This window comes from Vigna umbellata, chromosome 5 (genome assembly GCF_029865625.1).
Source record: "Vigna umbellata cultivar VRB3 chromosome 5, Vumbellata_1.0, whole genome shotgun sequence".
In the NCBI taxonomy this organism is placed as follows: domain Eukaryota; kingdom Viridiplantae; phylum Streptophyta; class Magnoliopsida; order Fabales; family Fabaceae; genus Vigna; species Vigna umbellata.
This window is the reverse complement of record NC_142169.1, coordinates 51,663,823-51,688,332: the sequence shown is the minus strand read 5'-3', so window position 1 is coordinate 51,688,332 and position 24,510 is coordinate 51,663,823. Positions and strand designations below refer to the sequence as shown.

The following is a 24,510-nucleotide window of genomic DNA, read 5'->3' as shown; positions in this document are numbered from 1 at the left end:
ACCTGTATTTTTATTAACAATTTCAGGTGCTGATTTGATTTCGGGGGCCAGTTGGTTATGATGCATTGTAATTGAAGTTTTTACATGAGGGAAAATTTATAACTCTACAAGGGAATCTTGATTCTTCACCCACGCAGGAACATTTGCATCACATAAGAAGAATGGTGAACACTGATTCTATTATTGAGGTTTTCAGTATGCAGTTGCTCAAAGACAATTCTTATTAATTCCCATTGCTTGAACTGCCTGATGATGTAGAACAAGATTTGGCCCTACTATTACGCACTTACAATTTTGTTTTTGATGTACCTAAATCCTTGGCACCTCCTAAATTCCAGGATCATTCAATTCCTTTGATGGAAGGCTTTCAACCTGTTAAGGTTAAACCATATAGGTACCCATATAGTAAAAAGGCAGAAATTAAAAAATTGGTGCAAGGAATCCTTGAGGAAAGCATAATACAACCAAAAAAGTCCATTTTTTTCTCTAATTATTCTGCTCAAGAAGAAAGATATCTTATGGAAGGTATGTACTGGTTATTTAACCCTTAATGCCATTACAATCAAAGATAAATTACCTATTCCCACGGTGGATGAACTTATAGACGAGTTATTTGGAGCAATCTTCTTTCCAAAGCTAGACTTAAGATCTGGTTCTCACTAAATGTTGTTGAATTTGGAAGATAGATATAAAACTGCTTTCAAAACCCACCATGGACATTATGAATGGCTTGTAATGCCATTTGGGTTAACTAATGCCTTAGCTTCCTTTCAAAGTCTAATGAATGAGATTTTCAAAGCGTATTTGTAGAAATTTGTGTTAGTCTTTTTTATGACATTTTGGTGTTTTGTGCCACATGGAAAAATCATTTGTATCATTTGGAATGAGTTTCGAAAACATTACAACAGCAACAATTATATGCTAGACTTTCAAAATGCTCATTTGGGGTGAGGGAAATTGATTATTTAGGCCATACCTTATCAGACACGGGTGTTATTATGGAAACTTCTAAATTAGAGGCTATAAAACAATAGCCTCTACCTACGATAGTCAAACAATTGAGAGGGTTTTTAGGCCTCACGGATTATGATAGGAGATTTGTCAAGGGTTATGCCACAATAGCTACACCTTCTAACAAATTTGTTCAAATAGGAATCATTTAAATGGACTCAAAATGCATCTCTAGCATTTGAAAAGTTGAAGGATGCAATGACCTTTGCTCTTGTACTTGCCATTCCTAATTTCAAAGACCATTTGTTTTGGAAATTCATGCTTCGGGGTTTGGAATTAAAGTTGTTCTTAGCCAAGCTCAAAATCCAATTGCTTATTTTTCAAAGAAACTTTCTCTTAAAATTCAGAAACAATTTGTTTATATCACATAATTTTATGCCATCATAGAGGCTTTGGCTAAGTTTAGACACTACTTGCTGGGACACAAGTTCATCATTAAAATCAATCAGAAAAGCTTAAAAGAATATTTTTAGCAGCAGTTACAAACTTCAGAGCAGTAGTGGCTTCCTAAGTTTTTAGGCTATGACTTCACTATACACTATAAGCGAGGAAAAGAGAACAACCCAGCTGATTATTTATCTCGGAGTTGTTTATGGCCTTATCAGAGCCAATTTTAAATGGCATGAACAAATTTTCAAGATGACAATGGAGATGCAAACTTGAGAAAGTAGATGGTGCAGCACATTACCTACTAATAAGTTTGTGGTTACATATGGCATAATCTTCAAAAACGAAAGATTAATGATACCAGTTGACCTAAATTTGAAGAATCAAATTTTGCAAAAGAGTTTCATGACTCTAATGTTAGGGGTCACGTTGGCAATATTAAGACTATAGCCAAAATTTGCAATCAGTTTTATTAGCCAAAGATGCAGGAAGATATCAAGAATTATATAAGAAAGTGCAGCATTTGCCAACAAGCTAAAGTAGATTAAGCTTTGACTTATGGCTTATTACAACCATTGCCAATACCTCAACAATTTTAGAAGGACATAGTTATGGATTTCATTACAAATCTACCTCTTTCACATGTTTTTTCTACGATCATGGTGGTAATTGATAGACTTTCCATGTTTAGGCACTTCATTCCTTTGAAAGTTGATTATAACAGTAAGACAATGGCAAAGATTCATGGTTTCCCTAGAACCATTTTCTCAAACAAAGATAGGATTTATATTAGCTCTTTTTGGCAGCATTTATTCAAAGCTAAAAGACACTACTTTGGCAATAAGCTCGGCATATCACCCCAAAGTGATGGCCAAACTGAGATACTTAACAAGACATTAGAGATGTATTTGCGGTGCTATGTTTTTTAGAGCCCAAAACTTTGGTATTTTATGCTTCTATGGGCACAATATTGGTATAATTCTTTTTACCATCATAGCATAAGAATGAGTCCTTTTAAAGTTATTTTTGGTAGGGAACCTCCTGCGGTTATTCATTATGAAGTCAATGTTAAATATCCTCCTATTATTCAAGAGTCTTTAATCAATAGGGACAAATTGCTGCAACAGCTCAAGCATAATTTGATGAGAGCTCAAAATTTTATGAAACTCCAAGCGAATAAGAAAAGAAGAGTGTTGCAATTGCAAATTGATGATCTGGCATTAGTAAAATTACAGCCATATAGACAAAATTATTTGCCTCTTAGAAAGAATGAAAAACTAAGCATGAGGTTCTTTGGACCATTTGAAGTAGTGGAGAAGATCGGTACAGTTGCTTACAATTTAAAGCTTCCTCAAACAATTAGAACTCACCTTGTTTTCCATATTTCATTGCTCAAAAAGTTTGTGGGAAATCAGTCTAAACCATACTTACCTTTGACCACTAATGAGTTTGGACATGTCATAAGTCCAATGAAAGTGCTAGATAAAAGAGTCATAAAGCATAATTCCACTAACATACAACAAGTGGTGTTGGTGCAATGACAATCTACTAAACCTAAGGAAGTTACTTGACAAGATCTTAATGAATTTCAACAAGCCTGTCAAGTAACTTCCTTAGGTTTTATTAAAGGACACGTGAAAAAAGAGACTTTAAGAAGGGACACATGTAAAAGGGTGAGAACACGCAAGGAAAACGTTTTATTACAGGACTTTGTTCGATGAGAAAAGAAGGACTATGGTATGAACCTCTTTTCTGCTTCCTCTGTTGAACTCTTATCTCCTTCTATTCTCTCTAAAACAAAATCAATCTCATTCACTCATATTTCTCTTCTTCTTCAAGTAGAACCATATAGCTTAGGGGAACACCGAATTGAAGAGTGTTTGATTCTTCTGTTACATTTTATTTGTTGCTTTCTTGTTCATGTTGTAAGTCATACACACAGATTATACTCATTGAAATATGTTATAAATAAAAATCCCTTGTTTCACAACATGCCACAACAATGCTTACAACATACAGGTTTTTCCCTCTTGCAACGCTTACGATATGCAACAAAAATGTCTACACACAATCATTTGTTCCTCTTGCTGGAAGAGTCCATATGCAAACCAGTCTTTATACATCAAAGGGGAAATGGTGTCTAAATCTGGATGGCTTTGACCAAGATGATCCTGGCAGGGCAAAGTCACGATAAGATGATATGACAGGGCAAAGTCACGAGAGACCAAACAAAAGGAAAAAGACAAATAGAAACATGAAGAGATCCTAAGTCAAAGACTTCTCCTTGATATTCCCCCAAGGAAAGCTTTAGGGAGGAGCCTTTTCTTTCCATAGAATACACTCATCGCCATCCAGTCTTTTCTTCCATTCTCCATTTATCGCACCTCATTATCACTACCTAGCCACACAACTCTGGACTTCCCCTTACCTTCAACACCAACCATCATTCACCTTTATCATTTTACAACAAAATGAAAACCCATTCTCAGATAACAAAAAGAAAGGATACAAACATAGGGAATAGAAGGAAGGCCGTAAGGATCTGAAGAGAAAAAGAGAAGAACTAAACGAGTCCATGCCCCAAACCAGAAAAGAAGGCAAGGTCATCAGTGCATTGATTCATCTTCAAGGTAAGTGTCTCTAACTATTATTAGCTTCATCCTTAATTAGATCCTGAATGTTTGAGTTAAACTTGATTTGAATATAATATCATTGCTTCCACTGCTTTTATTTACATCCCAATGTCACTCATTATTCATGGTCACTCCACCTAATGCCAAGTTGAGAAACCTGACTGAGAGAGACCCGAATCCCTCCCTCATTATTTTGTCGTCTTCCATTTTCTCTATTAAATAGAAAACCCATTCTTGCCTCATTGCCCGATTACCATCATCTCAAAATTTTCCAGAATCACCAATTATCATATTTCATCTTCCACCAAGTATCACCATTTGCTGTGTCATTCTTCAACATAGATTCCACTCTCCCCACTTGACCAAAAGCAATTAGAATCTACTTCCACCCTTCATAATCTTCCTAACAGCACCACTAGAAAAGCAAGAAAAGGGGAAATCCCAAAATCTCGCTCTCTCACATATACTCAATAAAACAAAGACGAGGAGTAAAAACAACGCAGAATAAGCGTCTCCAATCATGATGTCGTTATGGATGCTGGTCTCGAACTTGAAGAAGAGTGAAAGGGTTGTTGCTTGTAAAGGAATAAGAGGGAGTTGACATTGAGGATGTTGATGTGACGACCAACGAGGACTGCAATGACGACCCACGTCACCGGTAGTACCTCTGCTGGGCATAAAGGTCATCGGGGCGACGGTTTTAGTGGGAGAAGGTTTCACGCGAAAAAATAGAAAGGAAGAACGTTGTGAAAGGCGTTGACACTTCTAACATGGGCGGCCACGCCAGCGGCGCTTTCAGCGAGCCATGGAGGTGTGTGGCAGCGTCAGTCATAAGAAGAACCCCTTTCCTTTTGGTTTGAAGAGGAGAAACACTTCGTCGCGACTAACAACAATGAATAATGGGTGTTCACCCTACACCTCTAACCTTTTACCCTATTGATCCAAAAATTCCATTTTTGTCCTTAATCAATATTTCTTTAATTTGTTCTCTTTCATATTCAAGTCACTCTTCACCCTTTAAATAGACTTTGAAATTTGTAAGAATTTTTAAATTTGATTTATAAATTTTTTTAAATTTCATTTTTGGATTTAAAATTTAATAATAATATAATTTAATTTATAATTTTAATATTATTTAATATACGTTTATATCTTAATAATTATTAAAATATAATTTCTACTATTATAATAATTATATTAAATGTAACATCCCAAAATATATAGTATAAACTATATTAAAGAGAAGCCACATGCATGATAAAATAATACAGTTATTTATCTAAAGTATAAAGTTATATGTTTACAGTCATCCAAAAACAACTATAAATTTAAACTTTATACATACATGCTATAGAAGACTCAAAACTATACACAAGGTCCCTACTAACTATGTCAACTAATGAGCAGTATCACCTCTATCCAATGCTTGCTCCAGAGAGACCTCTTATTCCGCTGCTCACATCCAAAGGATGATCATTGCAGAAGAAGAACATCAAAACATACAAAATACAAGCACACAACAGGGTAAGCTAGGTTAAACAAAGATTAATCATACATCAATTTATTTAACTTCATACAATCATACTATTCAATCACATTACATAAACTCTTCTCATATAACACCATACTGACTTTGACTGTCCGAACTTAGAATGATTGCCGAGTTATGGCGGGTCGTGCACTCGTGATGGCTTCTACTACTTTGCAAATTCGTTGCCAATGGGTTTCACCCTACCACACTCACGAGGTTAGTCCGTTATAACTCACCTTGGGTCATACTGGAAGCACCCAAGACTAGGACCTCCTGCTACTCCTCACGACATGGATCAATCCTCTCTACTTGAGAATGAAAGACCATTGGAGTTTCAAGATAACCCCCAAGACTAAGCTTCTGCATCAATTCTAAACTTACTTGAATCTCAACTAGAGATTTCACTTTGAATCACAACATAGGGCACCACCATGTCTCCTCTCCTTAAGGATCATGGAATTACGTCCATTAATCATACTTGAACTTTACACTTTGAAATACAACATACATCAATAATCACTGATATTACATGATACAAATTCAACTTACTTCATACAACACTCAATGTTTCATTTAAAACAACTTAAGATCACAAGAGAATTGAACTAGAACTGAACCCCTGGCACAATGCACACCTTCGCATAGCGAAACCATAAGCTTCTCGCACAACGACCTAACTTGCCTTGCAAAATCCTTAGACAGAGACCAATTTCTCTTAACCACTCGTTATGCGAATAAACTGTGAAATGTATCAGACCCCAAACCCCTCGCATAGCGTCCCAACTCGCTATGCGAGAACCTCAGACAAAGACTTAGACTTCCTGACTACTCGCAGAGCGAGACCCACTCGTTACTCGAATAAAATGAATAATAGTTCCAGACCCCAACCAGTCGCATAACGATTTGATTCGCTATGCGGATTGAAAAACAGAGAGCAACCCTCTCAATCCACTCGCACAGCGCACCCATTAATATGTGAATGCCTTGGCAGAGAGCACCTCGCCAAGGTGACTCACTATGCGAATCCATTCGCACAGCGAGTCTGCATAATCTGCAGAATTATGCAACTCAACCACTACTTACCAATTCCACTCAACTTTCCCAACTTCTAACACTCCTAATTCGTTGTATATGCTTAATTAGACTTAACTAAGTGATTCTAGACCTTCCTAACCTCAATCTAAAGTGTTTATGCATCACATCCTACTCTAAAACCTCAATTTCATCAACTTAGAGACCCAAATTCTAATTTACCACTTTGAACCTTATTTTAACCAATTTGATGACTTAAACAAGTCACATATGACTTGTCTAAGCTACCCCAGCAGCCTCTAACAGCACTTGACCTCTAATGCTCAAATTCACTACCTCACTTCCTCTAAATTGATTTTAAACAAGCACAATTCACTTCACAACTCATCACTACTACACCAGATTACTCACATCAACTACCTCCAACATGCACAATCACAACATTTAGATTCATCCAAAATAGTTCATCAACAACACATTACAGTTTCATACATTTCACATTCCAGTACATACTACTCAATTTACTCAGCATACATATAGTGTCACAAAATAGCATACTAATTCATAATTTATCATACACACATATCATACAACCAATTGAAATAAAATTTCTAGCTCCCCTTACCTCAAAGACAGACAATTCAGCTCACAGATACACCAACCGTACCTTGCACTGGAAGGGAACTCAACAGAAACCTACAACTCACAATTGGTGATAGAGAACAACACTTAGAACCTAAATTGAGCTAGAAAATTGAAGAAAGAACTGTTAACCACATGCAAGACAGAAACGTTGCATGCTGAAGAACGGACAACAATGGAAACCACTTACCAATTGAAGAACACAAAATAGATCGGTCAATATTGAAGCCCTCAACACTAGGATCACCTAAGCACATCCTGATCGTCGAACAGAAAACTCAACAGAGAGATTGTAGAGAGAAGTCAGAAAACTCTGAGGAATAGAGTTCTAAAGAGATGAAGTGTTCTTAGAATAATAAGAAGTGTTTAATAAAATTCTATTTATATTACTAGATTATTTTAAAGTAAAATAATCTGTCTCATTATTTTAACACACTCCTCTATAACACTCTATTTTCCAAGCCTTTACATTAAAAAAGTAAAAATAAATTAATTAAAATAAAAGTAGCAATAATAAAAATAAAAAAATAGAAAAATAATTTAAAACTACTATACATAATATTAGAATTTTAAAAAAAAATTGTTTACCAAAATCCATTAACATTTCCGATAAACAAAGTTTTTTGAAATTGAACAATTATTTAATATAAGTTAATAATTTAATATAATTTAATATATTGAAATATATTAAATCAAATTTATATAATTATTTTTTTATTACTATTTTTATTTTAATTATTTATTTTTATTTTTATTTTTTTAATATATTTATTATTATAATATAAATCATATTTTAATAATTATTAAAATATTAAATTATATTAAATAATATTAAAATTTTAATTAAATTAACTAATTATTAAATTTTAATTAAAAATAAATTTTTAAAAATATTGTTGAAATCTGATGAACAAGTTTTTTTTTTAATTTTATTTTTTATTTGAAATTTAATAATTATTAGCTTTTATTTAATATATTTAAATATATTAAACCAAAATTTATATTATTTTTTAATTTTCATTATTACTATTTTTATTTTAATTATTACTACTTTTATTTTAATTATTACTACTTTTATTTTTATTTTTTTAACATAATTATTATAATAATAAATTATATTTTAATAATTAATAAATAAAAGTATATTAAATAATATTAAAATTTTAAATTAAATTATATTATTATTAAATTCTTAATTTAAAAATGAAATTTAAAAAATTATGAATCAGATTTTAAAATTGGTACATATTTTAAAATCTATTAAAAAAATTTAAATGTGAAGTATCTTTAAGGATTAAATATGGTTTTAGTTTCTAAACTATCAAGCGATTTTGGGTTTAGTCTCTATTCAAAAGGTATAATTTTTATATGAATTTTTAGTAATTTATAAATTTTTAATAACATTATAAATTATTTAATTAAAAATTTATAAATTACTAAAAATTCATATAAAAATTATTAAAATATAATTTGTATTATTAAAATAATTATTTTAAAAAATGTATTATGAAAATAATTAAAATAAAAGTAATAATTATTTTAAATTAGTTTTTTAATTATTGTATTAGTTTATAATTTTTTTTAATTTTTATATGATTTTTTAGTAATTTATAAATGTTTAATTAAATAATTTATAATGTTAAAAACTAACTTGTATGATTTTATTAAATTTAATAAATAAAATTGATGAAAAGTAAAATAAAAATAAAGGTTTGAAAATATGTACATATGAAAATCCGATAAAAGGAAATTTCCGATCTCAAGATCCGATGTTGTCGAATATGATAGTCTATTTATAAAATTTGTGCTTCTTATCTACAAATTCGACGTTTGCTTTGTAAAGTATTTTTTTAATATATTATTTACTGTTGGTTACCTTGTATTATTTAGTATTATTTAGGTTTAATGTCTATTTGGGTTTTTATTTTCGTATATAATCTTAATTATATCTCTTTCTTTTTCGGGTCTTAATCGGTTATTATTTTTGTAAAATTAAATCAATTAAAGATTTTTTTCAAATTAATCAAAGACAGTTAAAGAGAATGTGACGTGGCATATGTAATTTTTTATTAAAAATGTGACTTAATTGAAGTGTATAGAGTAAAAGTAATTTAATTTAATTTTTCAATTTTACCCTTACGTACCTATTATTAAAAGTTTCATTAGATTACATTACATGTTTTTCAAAAATTTTGTTTGGGATATTAAATTTATGTTTCATTAGTTTAAAATGTTTAAAATATTTTATTATATTGTTTTCATTCGCATACGTAAAAGTTTTTTTTTAAATCTTTTATTTTATTATTTTAAAATTTAAAAGTTTGTTTATTTTAAATGTAAAAGTTTATTAGATTATTTTAAAATATTTAATTATATTATTTATAAATGTTTAAATAGATAATTTTTATGAATATTTAAAATTTATTAAAAATATAAATTTATTTAAACTTCATATAAAAAAATTATAAAAATTATTATGTAGTTTTAAGTATTATTCTTTTTTTGGTGTTTTTATTTCTAAGTTTATTAGATTATTTTTTGATTTTATAATTTAATTATAAATGTTTAATTTATATATTAATTTTTAATTTTGTTATAAAATAAATTGTATAAGTTTTCTAATTTATTTAAAGAAATATGTGTTCAGAAATTTGCACTTGTATATTGAAAATTTTGTTTTCAAAAGAATATTATCATTTCCTTTTCTTTTTTTAAATATTAAATAGTTTTAAATAAAGGTGATTTTGGAATTGTATAAAAATTTCAGATGAAGGGGTTGGAGGTAAAGATGAAACTCCCTTTTTTTTAGCTTATAGTTTTTCTTGTTTGTTTGCGTGTTTCATTTCTCTAACATTTCACTCTACACCACAACTATTCCACTTTTAATCTTTATAAATGTTTTTTAATTTTTTCTTAAAATCATTCTGTACCTCCTCCTTTAGTATGATTTCAAAATCTGATTTTTAAATTTTTTAAATTTTATTTTTAAATTTAAAACTTAATACTAATATAATCTAATTTAAAATTTTAATATTATTTAATATACATTTATATCTTAATAATTATTTAATATACATTTTTAAAAATGTTATTAAATATAATTTTATTTAAATATACATTTATTTAATATATTTAATATCTTATAAAAATGCATATTAAATAATTATTAAGATATAGATGTATATTAAATAATATTGAAATTTTAAATTAGATTAGATTATTATTAAATTTTAAATCTAAAAGTAAAATTTTAAAAAATTTATGAATCAGATTTCCAAATGTGTATTAAAGGAAGTGTAGAGTGATTTTAAAAAGAAAGACAAAAAAATTAAAAAAACATTTATGAAGGTTAAAAGTAGAATAATTAGAGGTGTCTTGTTTTCCATTGATTCATTTTCTCATTTTTTTTACTTTTATTTTATTTTATTTTTTTTACCTAATTGTTTTACTTACTTGCAGCATACCCACTCTTAATATATACATTCACTATTTTTTTTAATAAATATCCAATAAAAAATTATAAAACAAAAGACAAAATTAAAAAGTATAAAGTAAATTAAAAAGATAAATTATAAAATTGTAAATGGTTTCAGAGCGTCTGATGGTATCCTTCTTTCTAAAGTTTTTAATTTGTTCTTATTTTATTTTTGTTTAAGTATTGTTTTTCTTAAATAAAAAGGATAACTTATGAAATTATAAAAAATGATAAGTTATAAAATTAAAAAAATAGAATAAAAAACGAGTTTCTAGTTAAAAAAATAATTGGTATAATTAGTATAAAAAAACGAGTTTCTAGTTAAAAAACGAAAAATAACCTAATTATGAAAGAATTGGTATAATTGTATATTATTATTAAACATTCCTATTATTTGGCTATCTCCTCCTTAAAAGATAATATAAATATTTATAAAACTATAAATTGGCTCGGCTTTTATAAAATTTAACTAGTTCTTTTCTATATTACGTTACAACTTTTAGATCTTACATTTTTATTAACACTTATTTTTATAATTCCATTGGTTATATAGAGAATTATTTATGAGAAAAAGAAAACAAATCTTTGCAAATAATATATCATTGATAAAGAATTAATGTAGGTAACTGCTTTTATTTATCTTTCTGTTAACAAATTTAATATTAGATAATTATATCTAAATATTTTTCTTGATTTGATTTGGTTGAAGATACTATTTCTTAGTAGATAATACATAACACGTAATTAATAATTTACTGTTTCTAATTAAGGTAAGTTATTCATAAATGTCAATAAAATTAAATTTGATTAAAGTAATTTAGACATGTAAAGTCAACTTATTAGATACTTGTAATGATGTAACACTTTTATCATCGTCAAAATAATTTAATATAAAACAAATTTATCTTTAACAATATTTCTATTGTATAAATACTTTTTTTAAAGAAGTATAAATTTAGATTTTACTTTACAAAGTAATTAGTTTTAAATAAAGTAAAATTAAAGTTGCATAAGAAAATACCAAATGGATGAATGCATGAGAAAATATTAATTATTTTTTTAAATGATTTTATTTGGAACAGACGAAGATATATAAAAATTCTAATCAATCAATATATTATTATAATTTAAAAAATCTAATCAATCAATATATTATTATATCAAACACGTTATCTAAAGAATATATCATCAATTTAATATATAAAGAATATATTAAATTTAATATATAAAGAATATATAAAAAATCTAATCAATCAATATATTATTATATCAAACACTTTATCTAAAGAATATATCATGAATTTAATATATAAAGAATATCAAGAATATATGATAAAGATACACTAAAAAGTAAAACTAAATAATATAAAACGGGAAACAAGAAATTAAAATATATGATTAATTAGGGAAACAGAATATCTTCTCACAATATAGATTTCATGCAATTTTACACTTACGGCTATTATAAAAGCGGGTGTGAAGAGCCTCGTGTTGAGTTATCTTCCTGGTTTATTCTTGTGCGAGATTTTGCATGTGAAAGAAAACAAGAATACAAGAAAAGCATGGCCGTTGTTCCTCGTGGTGATTCTATAGTGACGAGATCAGTGTGGGCGTCTAATCTTGAAACGGAATTTGAGCTGATCCGTTCTGTCATCTCCTCCTACCCTTTGATCAGCATGGACACAGAATTTCCCGGCGTGATCTTTCAGTCCAACTCCGATATGCGGGAACCACAATATAATTACGCCCTAATGAAAGCTAACGTGGAATGTCTGCATCTGATTCAAGTTGGTCTCACTCTTTCAGACTGCGATGGAAACCTTCCAAGCTTTCAATCTTCTGATCGTTTCATCTGGGAATTCAACTTCCGCGAGTTCAACGTCGCATGCGATCCTCACGCGACCGAGTCTATTGCACTCCTTCAACGTCAAGGCGTCGATTTGGAAAAGAATCGGAGATTCGGAATAGACATTGAGCGGTTTGTGGAGCTGTTGATGTTCTCTGGAATGGTTTGTAACAATAATGTTCAATGGATCACTTTTCATGGTGCCTACGACTTTGGCTATCTTGTGAAGGCACTTACTTCAAGGTTTTTTCCCACACAACCTCTTTTGCCTGTGGACTTGTCACACTTTATGGATTTGGTTAAGTTTTTCTTTGGAGAGACAATATACGACGTTAAACATCTCATCAAGTTCTGTCCTGATCTCCACGGTGGTTTGGATCGAGTGTCTGACTCTCTGTGTTTGGATCGGGCAGTTGGTAAGAGTCATCAAGCAGGCTCTGACAGTTTACTCACTCTCCATGCTTTCAACAAAATTAAGAATGTTTATTTTTCTAAACACTCTAGTTCTCACATTCTAAACTACAAGAATGTCTTGTATAGTTTAGAACTTTTCTGACCATAGCAGGAATAATACATTCCAAACATTTTTCTTTTTATCTTTCTTTTTTTTTCATTTCAGTATCTTTTTGACAAGTTTCAATTTTTCTCTCATTATTATAGTTTTTGTATGGTTTTATATTTGTTTTAGTTTCTGTATTTTAATCGGGTTCAATGACAGAAAAACATACATATTTAAAGAATAAAGTTTTAAAAAATATTTTACTATAAGAAATCCCGTTAGCAAATTCCTTGTTATCTTTACATATTTTAATTAACTCTAAAAAAAATTGTTATACAATAGATGTTATTTTCAAAAATTATAAAAATCTTCCCAAATTAACATAGTTATAATAAATTATCTAAATAATAATGATTATACAGATTTATTTTTTTTTTAAAATAAAAGTTTAAAACCTACTCAAATTAATATATTTTTCACTTTAATTTTTACATCATTTACATCTATTCCCAACCTAAGATTTTACACTTAAAACTTTTTTTTTCTCAATTTTTAAAAACACTGTCTAATCTCCAATTTCCCCCATCATCCCGTACAAATTTCCCTTCGTGGCGCCAATTTCCTCCTCTCTTCAAATTTCTCTTTTCTTGAAACTCTGAATAAATCGTTCCGTAAAGTTTAAGGCGGTTTTTTTTCTTTGCTCCTTCGTTAATTTTCCCATGCATTGGGTTTCATTACGGTGAATGAGTGCAGATATTTGTGCCTCGAACCCTATCCACAGCAAAATATTAAGTTCTTCCACTTTGGTATTGAAGGCAAAATGGTAATTAACTTTCTTTTCTCATGAATTGTGATTTAATTCCATAAACATTAATATGATATGATACACATGATTGCATTACAAACTCAAACTCAAAGTCATTTTGTTTTCTCTGCTAATACTTTTTGCAGGATTTATCTGTGCCTGCCATTAAGGATTTGATCTTGGAGGCCGTCAAAGTTTTAATTGGTTATGTTAAAACTCTTGGAATACTGTGCTTTCTGGGTTTTAGGAGAGTTTTTGGATGCTTTGCATTTTGCACGTTCTATGCATTTTCGTGGGATAGTTTTTGATCAGGTAACATTGAATTGATAAGTGTCAATGGTGCTCTTACTTATCATATAAATTGGACACTAACAATAACAAACTCCCTAACTGTACTCTAATAAAACTTTATTCTCTTAATATGCGTATGTTTAAAGACATTTGTTTGGTTCAGACACTTTAATGGAAGGGAGAGGAGGAGATACTAGGTTGTCCACTTTTCTTTCCTTTACAAGGAAACGAGAGATATTTTAAAAATCTATTTATTTTCATACTTTATAATTTTGGATTTCAAACTTAAATAAAATTATTTTTGTCAATAAACTTAAAAAAAGAATTAAATCATCTCCCCTCTCCGAGCAAATCCCTCCAAAATGAGAGGAAATTGTTAAATTATTTATCCTATTTTATGATCATTATATTGTGTGAATGGTTATCGTATTTGTTATGATTAAAAGGATTACCCTATTTATCATGTACTCTTATATCAATTTATTCTTATAAATAGAAGATTATGAAAGAGATCAATCATGTCCTCTAGAATTATTTTACAGTTTAATTCTCTAAGTTGGTATCAGAGCGGATTGATCCCGCTCTGGTTTCTGTCTCGTAGCATTTGTTCGGCGCCATAGTCCGTTGTCGCCCGACACCGTCCATCGCTACCCGCTGCCGGCCACCGTCGGCCACCATCGTCACCGTCGGCCACCGTTCGCAGCCGGCCGCTGCTAGCCATCGTCATAGTTCCGTCCGTCTAAACCTTTAGGGTTTTCTTGTTCCTCACTGGTACAATTCGTCTTCTTTAGAAATGATGTCTGACAGTACTCTTTCCTTCTCCAGAAGTCCATCAATTACCTCCGAGAAGCTAAATGGAAAATATTATTTATCATGGTCTGCTGCAGTTGAAATGTGGTTCCTTGGCCAAGGGCATTATGACCACCTTGAGTGAGCTGGAAGCCATGTGCCTACTGAAAAAGTTAATCAGTGGAAACAAGCAGATTTCCAATTGTGTGCACTGTTATGGCAATCAGTGGAACCCAAACTTCTTATATCTCTGAGGGCTTTCAAAACTTGTCACTCCTTTTGGAAGAAAGCTCAAAGCATTTATGCCAACGATATTCAATGTCTATATGACACTGCAAACAAGCTTGCATCTCTTAAAATGGTATACCGTGATATGGTGTCCTTCTTGGCTAAAGCCCAATCTGTTGTCGAAGAACTGAGGATGTTTTCGAAAGCGGACCCATTAGAGGATATCAAAATGAAACTAGACAAATTTTACATGGTGTTGATCTTTCGTTCCCTACATCCCGATTTTGATCATCTCAGAGATCAACTTCTAACCAGTCATGAGGTCCCCTCCATGGAAACATTAACCACTCGCCTTCTGCGTGTTCCGGTACTTTAAACTCAAGAAGCACATGAACTAGTGGAACCATCTGTCATGGTTGTCACACGAGGAAGAGGAGGACGTGGCACTAGAGGAGGAGGACAAGGAGGTCAGGGACGTCCTCAATGCACATACTATAAAAGGATGAGTCACACTCAAGAGAATTGCTACTCCTTACATGGTGTTTCAGTAGGAATTTTGTGGGACCGAGAAACTAACCTGTTTCAATGCGTCTTCCTTCCTTCTAAAAGCTGGGATCGCCTGAGTTGCTTGCCTTTCTTCTGTCTGAGTCATTCGGTCACGTCAATCTTGGCCGATCGGTTACCTTCGTGTTCCAGAGGGGGGGAGGTACCTGCAAAAGATACTCTCACGCTCAAGTTAGACGTGAATTTGAAGAACCTTGGTTCTTAGTTGAGTATTTAGTGAAGGGTTATCACTATTGAATGTTTGGGTGTCATGAAGTGTGAGTTGAACGTGATTGGGACGTACTTGGCTAATAGCCCTGGCTTTCTATTTATAAGTTGTCTCATGGACCTTAAGATGACATAAGCCCAATAAAATATAAACAAAATAAGATATAAACAGATTACCTAAAAATCTGGTTGGTTGTTTATAACCTGCTTATCAATATCTTTAATTAGATATTCTTGATTATTTTATCATCTGCTAGACTATTGGTCCAATAACTTAAACGTTGCCCAAATTACGGCCCATTCTTTGACCTGGTTGACTGTAGCGGATGAACCGAACGGTCCTAAGTGGATGGACCGAACGGTGCCAAATGTTAACCGTTCGGTCTCCACTAGGTACGATACACATGGTTTCCTTTCCAAAACTGCCAATATTTTGAAGACTGAAACTTCTACTTATAAGTTTTCTGAGGATGAATATCAAGAGTATTTAAGGTTAAAGTCTAACAGTTTAGAACAATCATCTCAATCTCCCAGTACATCAACAACCTGCGTTTCTCAATCCATGGAAGGTCAAAATTCATGGGTAATTGACTCAGGTGCTTCTGATCACATTTCTGGTAATACCTCTTTGTTCTCATATATTTCCTTTCGAGAAAAACCTCATTTCATAACTCTTGCAAATGGATCTAAAACTTCCTCCAAAGGAGTCGGTCATGTTTCCTTGTCTCCCTCCCTCAATCTCAATTCTGTTCTTTTTGTCCCTAATTGTCCTTTTAATTTAATTTCCTTAAGCCAGTGGACCAAAATGTTAAATTGTTTAATAACCTTTGATCACAAATCTTTTGTTATATAGGAGCATGGTTCGGGAAGACAGATTGGAGAAGGATATGAAGCTGGCGGATTATACCATTTTGGATCTCATCCAAGGGTGTCCTGTGTTGCTGCTCCTAATCCTAAATTGCTACATGATCGACTTGGCCATCCTCATTTGTTCAAATTAAAAAAGACGTGTCCTGAACTTAGTGATATCCAGACCTTAGAATGTGAGTCATGTCAATTAGGAAAACATATTAGATGTCCCTTTTCTAAAAGGTCTCAATCAACATGTAATTCTAGTTTTTCCATCATCCATTCTGATATATGGGGACCTAGTCGTATCTCTTCCTTTGGTTTTAGATATTTTGTTACCTTCATTGATGAATATTCAAGATGTACTTGGGTTTATCTTATGAAAAATCGTTTTAAATTGTTAGCCATATTTATATCTTTTTGAATCAAATCAAGAATCAATTTGGTCAAGTAATCAAAATATTAAGAAGTGATAATGCAAAAGAGTATTTCTCATCCTCCTTTTTTGTCATCTTGAGTTCCCATGGTATCTTACATCAGTCTACTTGTCCTCATACACCGCAGCAAAATGGTATAGCATAACGAAAAAATAGACACTTGGTTGAAACTGCCTATACCCTTTTGCTTGGTGCCCATATTCCTGTCCATCACTAGGGGATGCCATCTTAACTGCATGTTATCTTATTAATAGGATGCCCTCCTCCTCTCTTGATAATAAAGTCTCTTTCTCCATTCTCTTTCCTAATGATCCTTTCTTTCATACATCTCCCCGAGTGTTTGGCTGTGTATGTTTTGTTCATGACATGTCTCCAAGTCTAGACAAACTTTCCGCTCGCGCTCTCAAATGTGTCTTCTTAGGCTATTCTCGACTTCAAAAAGGATATCAGTGTTACTCTCCTGAAACTAAGAAGTATTACATGTCTGCCAATGTCACATTCTTTGAACAAACTCCTTACTTCTCTCCATCTGTTCAGGATGTTTCTATCCTCCAACAGGTCATTCCTATTCTAGTTGCTAAGTCAAATAGTTGCACTGTCTCTATCATTCCAAGTCTTGATCACAATCCTCCCGAACCTGTTTCTCCACATACTGAGATCATGCCACACAAGGCCCCAATGGATAGTCCACCTCCCCAAGACAATGGTGAATCTCCTACTTCAGATTCTTCTCCCTCGTCACCTCCTCCCATGCCTCCTGGTGCGAATTATTCAGCATGGCCTATTGCTCTCAAAAAAGGTACTCATTCCACTCGAAACCCTTATCCCATTTATAATTTTCTTAGCTATCGTAGATATTCGTCCTCCTATTTTTCTCTTTTATCCTCAGTGTCTTCTGTTGTTATACCCAAGAATGTGAAAGAAGCACTTGATCATCTTGGATGGCGACAAGTTATGATTGCAGAAATGCAGGCTCTTGACCACAGTAATACTTGGAAGCTAGTGCCCCTTCCCCTGGGCAAAAAGGCGGTTGGTTGTCAATGGGTGTATGCAGTTAAAGTCGGTCCTGATGGTGAAATTGGTCGGCTCAAAGCCCGACTTGTTGCAAAAGGTTACACTCAAGTTTATGGTCTTGATTATTGTGACACTTTCTCTCCTGTATCAAAGATGACTACTATTTGCCTCTTCTTTGCCATGGCAACCATTCGTCACTGGCCACTTCATCAATTGGATATCAAGAATGCTTTCCTATATGGTGTGATCTTGAGGAAGGAGTATATATGGAGCAACCTCCTGGGTTTGTTGCTTAGGGGGAGTCTGGTGTGGTATGCAAACTGCATCGATCTTTATATGGCCTCAAGCAATCACCACGTGTTTGGTTTGGAAAGTTTAGCTCCATTGTTCAAAAATTTGGGCTAAAACACAGTGAATCAGATCATTCAGTTTTTTCCTGTCATTCTTCTCTTGCGAAATGTGTTTACTTAATAGTATATGTTGATGATATTGTCATTACAAAAAATGATGTTGTTGGAATATCTCAATGAAAGAGTACTTGTGTAGACATTTTCAAGCCAAGGATCTTGAAAGTCTCAAATACTTCTTAGGCATTGAAGTAGCGCAATCAAAAGATGGAGTATAGGAGACTGGTTGGAAAACTTATTTTTCTCACTATTACAAGGCCAAATCTATCATTTGCAGTTGCAGTGGTTAGTTAGTTCATGCAGGCTCCATGTGTTGACCATTGGAATGCTCTTATTCGCATTCTAAGGTATGTCAAAAAGGCTCTCAGGCAAGGATTGTTATATGAAGATAAAGGAAGCATTCATGTCTCTGGGTATTGTGATACAGATTGGACAGGTTCGCCTATTGATAGACGGTCTATTACATGATATGATATTGTGTTTTTCTAGAGGAAACATTATTTAATTGAATATTAGACCATGAAGTATGAAGCTGAGCATTTCCACTTTACATTGATGGATGTGGATATGTTATCAATTCCTGCTTTTTTATTTTCATTTAAATTTTGTTTATTCTGATGCTTGCATTATAGGTGTAGTGAGATTGCTGCAACGAGTAGTATTCCACATCATTCTTTTATCTTCCTTATTTTGCCTTGCATTCATGAGATTCTGCCTGTATGTAGGAGGATCATTGTGTCTTTTTTTCTTGGAACTTTCCGTTGTTACGCATTATTCTTCCTGATTGTATGTATCCCTATGTGTCTAAAAATTGGCGTCGATCTTGAAATCATTTTTTTTTATTAAACACCCATTTCCATTGAATTCATTTTTCAAATACAAATTGGGTATTAAATAAATAATTCAACTCGATTTACACTTTCAGGTGATAGTGGTGAGAATTACAAAGATAAATAAATAATCAATGAATGTAGTGATTAGTAAAAAGGAATTCCTCTGAATGGTATCAACTGTTTGTTTGTAAACCTTAATGCTAAGGATTTACTGTGAGATATTTCTAGAGATAAAGGTGAACCAGGATTCTCAAATCTTACCTATTTTACTTTCTGGGAATATCATTTTCATTTTCTTTGGATGGGGTGCACCATTCTTAACGATCAAAATATAGGACACTTCTGTTAAACAAAGATATACCAGTTATCGTGGGAGGAATGAGTGTCAAACTGAAAAATGGCAACTGTTTGTAATAGGTTTGAATGATGGATGGAAATGGCATTGGACAGCTTTTGTGCTTACTTTTGGAATTTGCTTTTAGTCAATTTCTTTTGATTTAATAATTTCCATTTCCTAATGTAGTTTGGTTTGCTGGAGTGATGAGAGAACTTCTATAAATTAATTTATAAAGAAACTCATTTAAATTTATGAAAAAATTATTTTCACTTTTTTTTATTCCATTTTTTTACTCTTTTTTCCTAAATCAAATATGATATCAAGTAGCTTGGGAACTAATTTCTGTTTTTCTGTTTGCCAGGGGTCTTACGGGGTTGTTATAGTATTTGACTGCCATCAAATTTTGGAATTTCACAGTTGTCAAGGTTAGTACATTTGAATTCATTTGTAAACAAGTATTTTATTTATTAATTCAATCATTTGTATATTCTATGAATATTGTGTTCTTTTTTTATGTGGTAGTATATTTCATTTTATTTAGGAATATTTTTGAATGGATAAATCTTATATTAAGTCTCCAAATATAATTGAATATTCTATTGGTTTAGAAAAATTCTTAGATTTTGTTTTGAGAATGAGATGTTGGAAATAGAATTTGATGCCCATGTCCGGATTTATAAGATGACATAATAGAGGTGAAGTTGAGGAGCACATGACTTTAAAACAATTTCCTAAAAATCATATTATATGGAATGTTCATGGTGAGAAATTATTTTTGTGTTAAAATATAGACATACCACATTGATTCAATGCCTAATCCATGTTAAATTTCTAATTTCCACCTTGATTAACAATTGACGTGAAAACTCTATTATAATGTCTATGTTCTAAGTCACTAAGATCTATACCTATTGAAATCTTCCTTAGTTCTAAAACTAAAAGAGAATATTAACCAATGTAAAAAATCTATTTCCTAATACTGTAACTATATATTTAAAAAATATATATTTTTATTTTGTTTTGTACTTCATATTCAAAATTTTATGTTTTAACAAAATTCCAAAAATTCATGTGAATGCTCGTTTCACTCCATTATTTGAAGCCTAGTGGTTTTAGAGCTTGTTTTATTTACCATGATAAAATTTTAAGGTGTTAGAAATTACAACTATAACAACAACATAACATATATATACGTATGGTGTTGCTTGTGCAAATTGCTGTAATAAACAAAATACGCGTTTACCATTTAGAATATATTGGAACTTTGTTGGCTACATATTACATTCTACGTTAATTATCGCAATAAGGAAAGCACAAAGACCTAAAATATCCTTAGTCAAAGCTAAAAAGAAATTAGGACAATATCCAAACTCTACGTATGTATCAACAGGTGGCATTTGAAGCTCTTCGTTCTTATAATAGTTTCACATTAGAAATTGAGATAAAACCTAATGATATTTTGATGTGACTTCTAAGAATAAAACTCTGACAGAAATTACAAATTTAAAAAGAAAAGCAATATGTTAAATGTGATGATTAATCTTAATAATATTATTTTTTAAACTCCTTTTAAGCTCATTATTTCTTTGATTATATATTAAGTATTGATCAAGCCTTTATGATATACATCAATTATTTTATATGGAGTTTTAAGATGAGCAAATGTTTTTAGTATGTGACAATCAAAGTTTTAATTAACACCTTTCACATTTTTTTCACATTCTCTCTTTCTAGTTACTTATTTATTCTTATGATGAATATTTCTAAAAAAAAATTAATGAACCATTCTTTTTGTAAAACAATAATTGAAAGAATTAAAGTTTGACTGAAATTTGTTTGGCACTAAGAAACGTAGTAGGTGGATTTAGTGAGTTTGTAGAATTTGTTAAATGTAAGTTATGCCGTTAACGTGTATGACGAAATGCCTTTGCTTACCCTAGCAGTGTGCCTGAATTTCCTCAGGCCGTCCACTGCGGTTTCATCAGATGCGGTGGCTCACACAATGCTGAAAACTCATTGCTACCCTTTGACTCTCTCACAAAGTGTGCACGAATATGGTGGTTTTCTTCAATAGTTTCTCCATGTTGAAGTTTTGTTTGCATCACAGAACTCATGAGCAGAAGGGTAGAATAGACCATGGAAGGAAAAAGAGTTTAAAATGGAGGGTATTGTCGTGCTCAAGTAATAGAAGAGGGTGAAGCTTTTTAAGGTCAAACAATAGAATATACATCAGAATTCCATCACACTCTTCCAATATCATGCATCATGCAACATCTTCATACACCTTTAACCACTTTTGCGGCGTCAACTTCTCCCCCAACGTCCCTTCTTATAAACCCTAACCCCTCCCTCTTCATTTTCTACACCACATTTTCATTCACACCAGAATCAAACACAAACAAAAACCCTCTTCTCATCTTCATCATCTCCTTCTGAGTACACCTTCAACCACCTCTAGACACTGGCAAAGCCATGGGGCTCCTAAAGGCAATATTCATCGTAGCAACAACCATGGCTTTGTCCATCACACTCACAATGAAGGCCATCACCCAAGAGGAATCCAACCCCCCTTTTCTGCACCATGATTTTCCCTCATCATCATCATCATCAACCACTCGTCAAAACACCATTCTTCTCCCTTCCAAGAGGGTGAGTCGCTTCCTTGCACAAGTCAAAAACCCTAATGCTGCTGATCACTGCCACAAGGACCATGAGGTGTGCACTTTGGAGGGTGTGAAGAACTCCACGTGTTGCAACAACAAGTGCATTGATGTAGGGTACGACAAACACAACTGTGGTGTATGCAAGAAAAAATGCAAGTACACAGAGATATGTTGTAGAGGGCAATGTGTGGACACCAATTTCGACAAGAGGCATTGTGGAGAGTGCAACCATCGATGTGAATTAGATGAATATTGTGTCTATGGAATGTGTGGTTATGCCTAAGGTTCATCATCAGCATGAGTCCCCAATAGGGTCCTATGTTCTTATTACTATAAGAGGTTTGCCATTTTATTAAAACTATTCAATAAAGTGAACCACATTTGTGGTGCTTATCTAACAAAATATATACCACAACATATATACATATATTATACATATATATAGTCTTTATTATTGCCCCCTCAATTTCAATCTTATAAGTGTTTCCCATATATATTATATCACCACACGTTACAATGTCATGCACTGTTTCTCTTGGTTTCTTCCTATTTATTGGATAGAGCTAGATGTACGAGAATGTAAGATAATGGCATTTGGTTATAATTGTGTTATGGAAAAACAATTTACTCTTTGAGACTTGATTATAGAGGTTGGTTAATGAGTTTCTTTTGATAAAGTTTTTTGACCTATATGTAAAAAATTGCTCTTATATATAGATAGACACAGTTTAATGTTAAGTGAATTAATTGAACGAGTAACTTGATCTTCTTCTTTATTCATTAGCGATTTATGATTTATTGTGGTCACTGGTTGGAAGCATGCTTATCGAAAATTAGTTTAGTGCTTAGATAAGTTAATTTGGAAAACTTCTATATTTAAAAGCTAATATATTGCTTATAAAAAGTATTTCTATATATGGTAAGACACCAAATCATTAAACACAAAAAAGACTAATTACAAGTGTGTGTGTGTTTCTGTTTAATTAAGAATATTTGTTGAATTGTAAATCCTTCAAGAGTTATTTGTAATTGTAGAAATCCGAGGACTTAAAAAAAAGAGTTGTTTTTTTAATAATGTAGAGTGTAGGATGAATAAAGGTGGCATGAATATGAAAACTTAGGGTTGAAGAAAACAGATAGAGCAGCAGAAGATACCTTTACTTATATCGATTCTGAAAAACGAAGATACGCAATTTACAGATCAGAATCAAAATAAAGTGGCATGGATTTTGGTGCAAATGGGGTGTCCACATGCATGCATATGTGCTGAGAACAGTTGTTTTCTGTATTAGGTTGCTTCACCAATCAATGTCATGTTGGTATAAAAAATTATTTAGAAAAAAGTTTATGATATTGAAATGTGTGATAACTCTCATAAATGAGTAAAAAGGAAGAAAAATACCAGATGTACAATAAACAATGTGAATAATGCAATTAAGTCTCACATTTTGATCAAAGCTCATTTGCAAAAATCTAGATTAGAATTATGATTTACTTTGTTTTCTTCAAAGTTCTTGGTGACATGCGCAATGTTTTCTCTGAAAAACTTTTAATTTATTTTTTGGTGAAAAATATGAATTTGAGTAAATATTGATAGGTTGTTCTATATATATAGTGTATATTAAAATTTTCTTTTTGGTGCATTTATTAAAATATAAATATTTTTTAGTTAAAAAATTTAGTTGAGAAAAAAATATTTTTTAAGATATTAAATATTATGTAAAATATTATTTGTTAATTACTAATATTAATTATAAGAAAATTTAGTGATATCCAATAAATCAAATCATTTTTAAAAAAGATTAAATGTTAGCAATAAAAGTAAATTGGTAATTTATCAAATAATCTCATAAATTTATCATTTTCTTATTTCTTATTCTATTTTCTTTTTAAGAACTTTTTCTACGAAACACCGCACATATCACCTAAACTAATATAGATAACTCTTAAATTAGTACAAACATAATAATAATAATAATAATAATAATAATAATAATAATAATAATAATAATAATATCATTATTATTATT

At 31.5% G+C, this 24,510-nt stretch overlaps 1 protein-coding gene and 1 pseudogene across 1 annotated transcript; both read left to right on the top strand.

Moving 5' to 3' along the window:
* The first annotated feature begins 12,236 nt into the window (after positions 1 to 12,236).
* On the top strand, positions 12,237 to 13,113 carry LOC124838079 (putative CCR4-associated factor 1 homolog 11 pseudogene; annotated as a pseudogene).
* A 9,057-nt stretch (positions 13,114 to 22,170) lies between these two features.
* On the top strand, positions 22,171 to 23,098 carry LOC124838081 (uncharacterized). The gene has a single exon (XM_047313599.2). The coding sequence runs from the start codon at positions 22,290 to 22,292 to the stop codon at positions 22,761 to 22,763; it is 474 nt and encodes a 157-aa protein (XP_047169555.1). The 5' UTR covers positions 22,171 to 22,289; the 3' UTR covers positions 22,764 to 23,098.
* Positions 23,099 to 24,510: the final 1,412 nt, after the last annotated feature.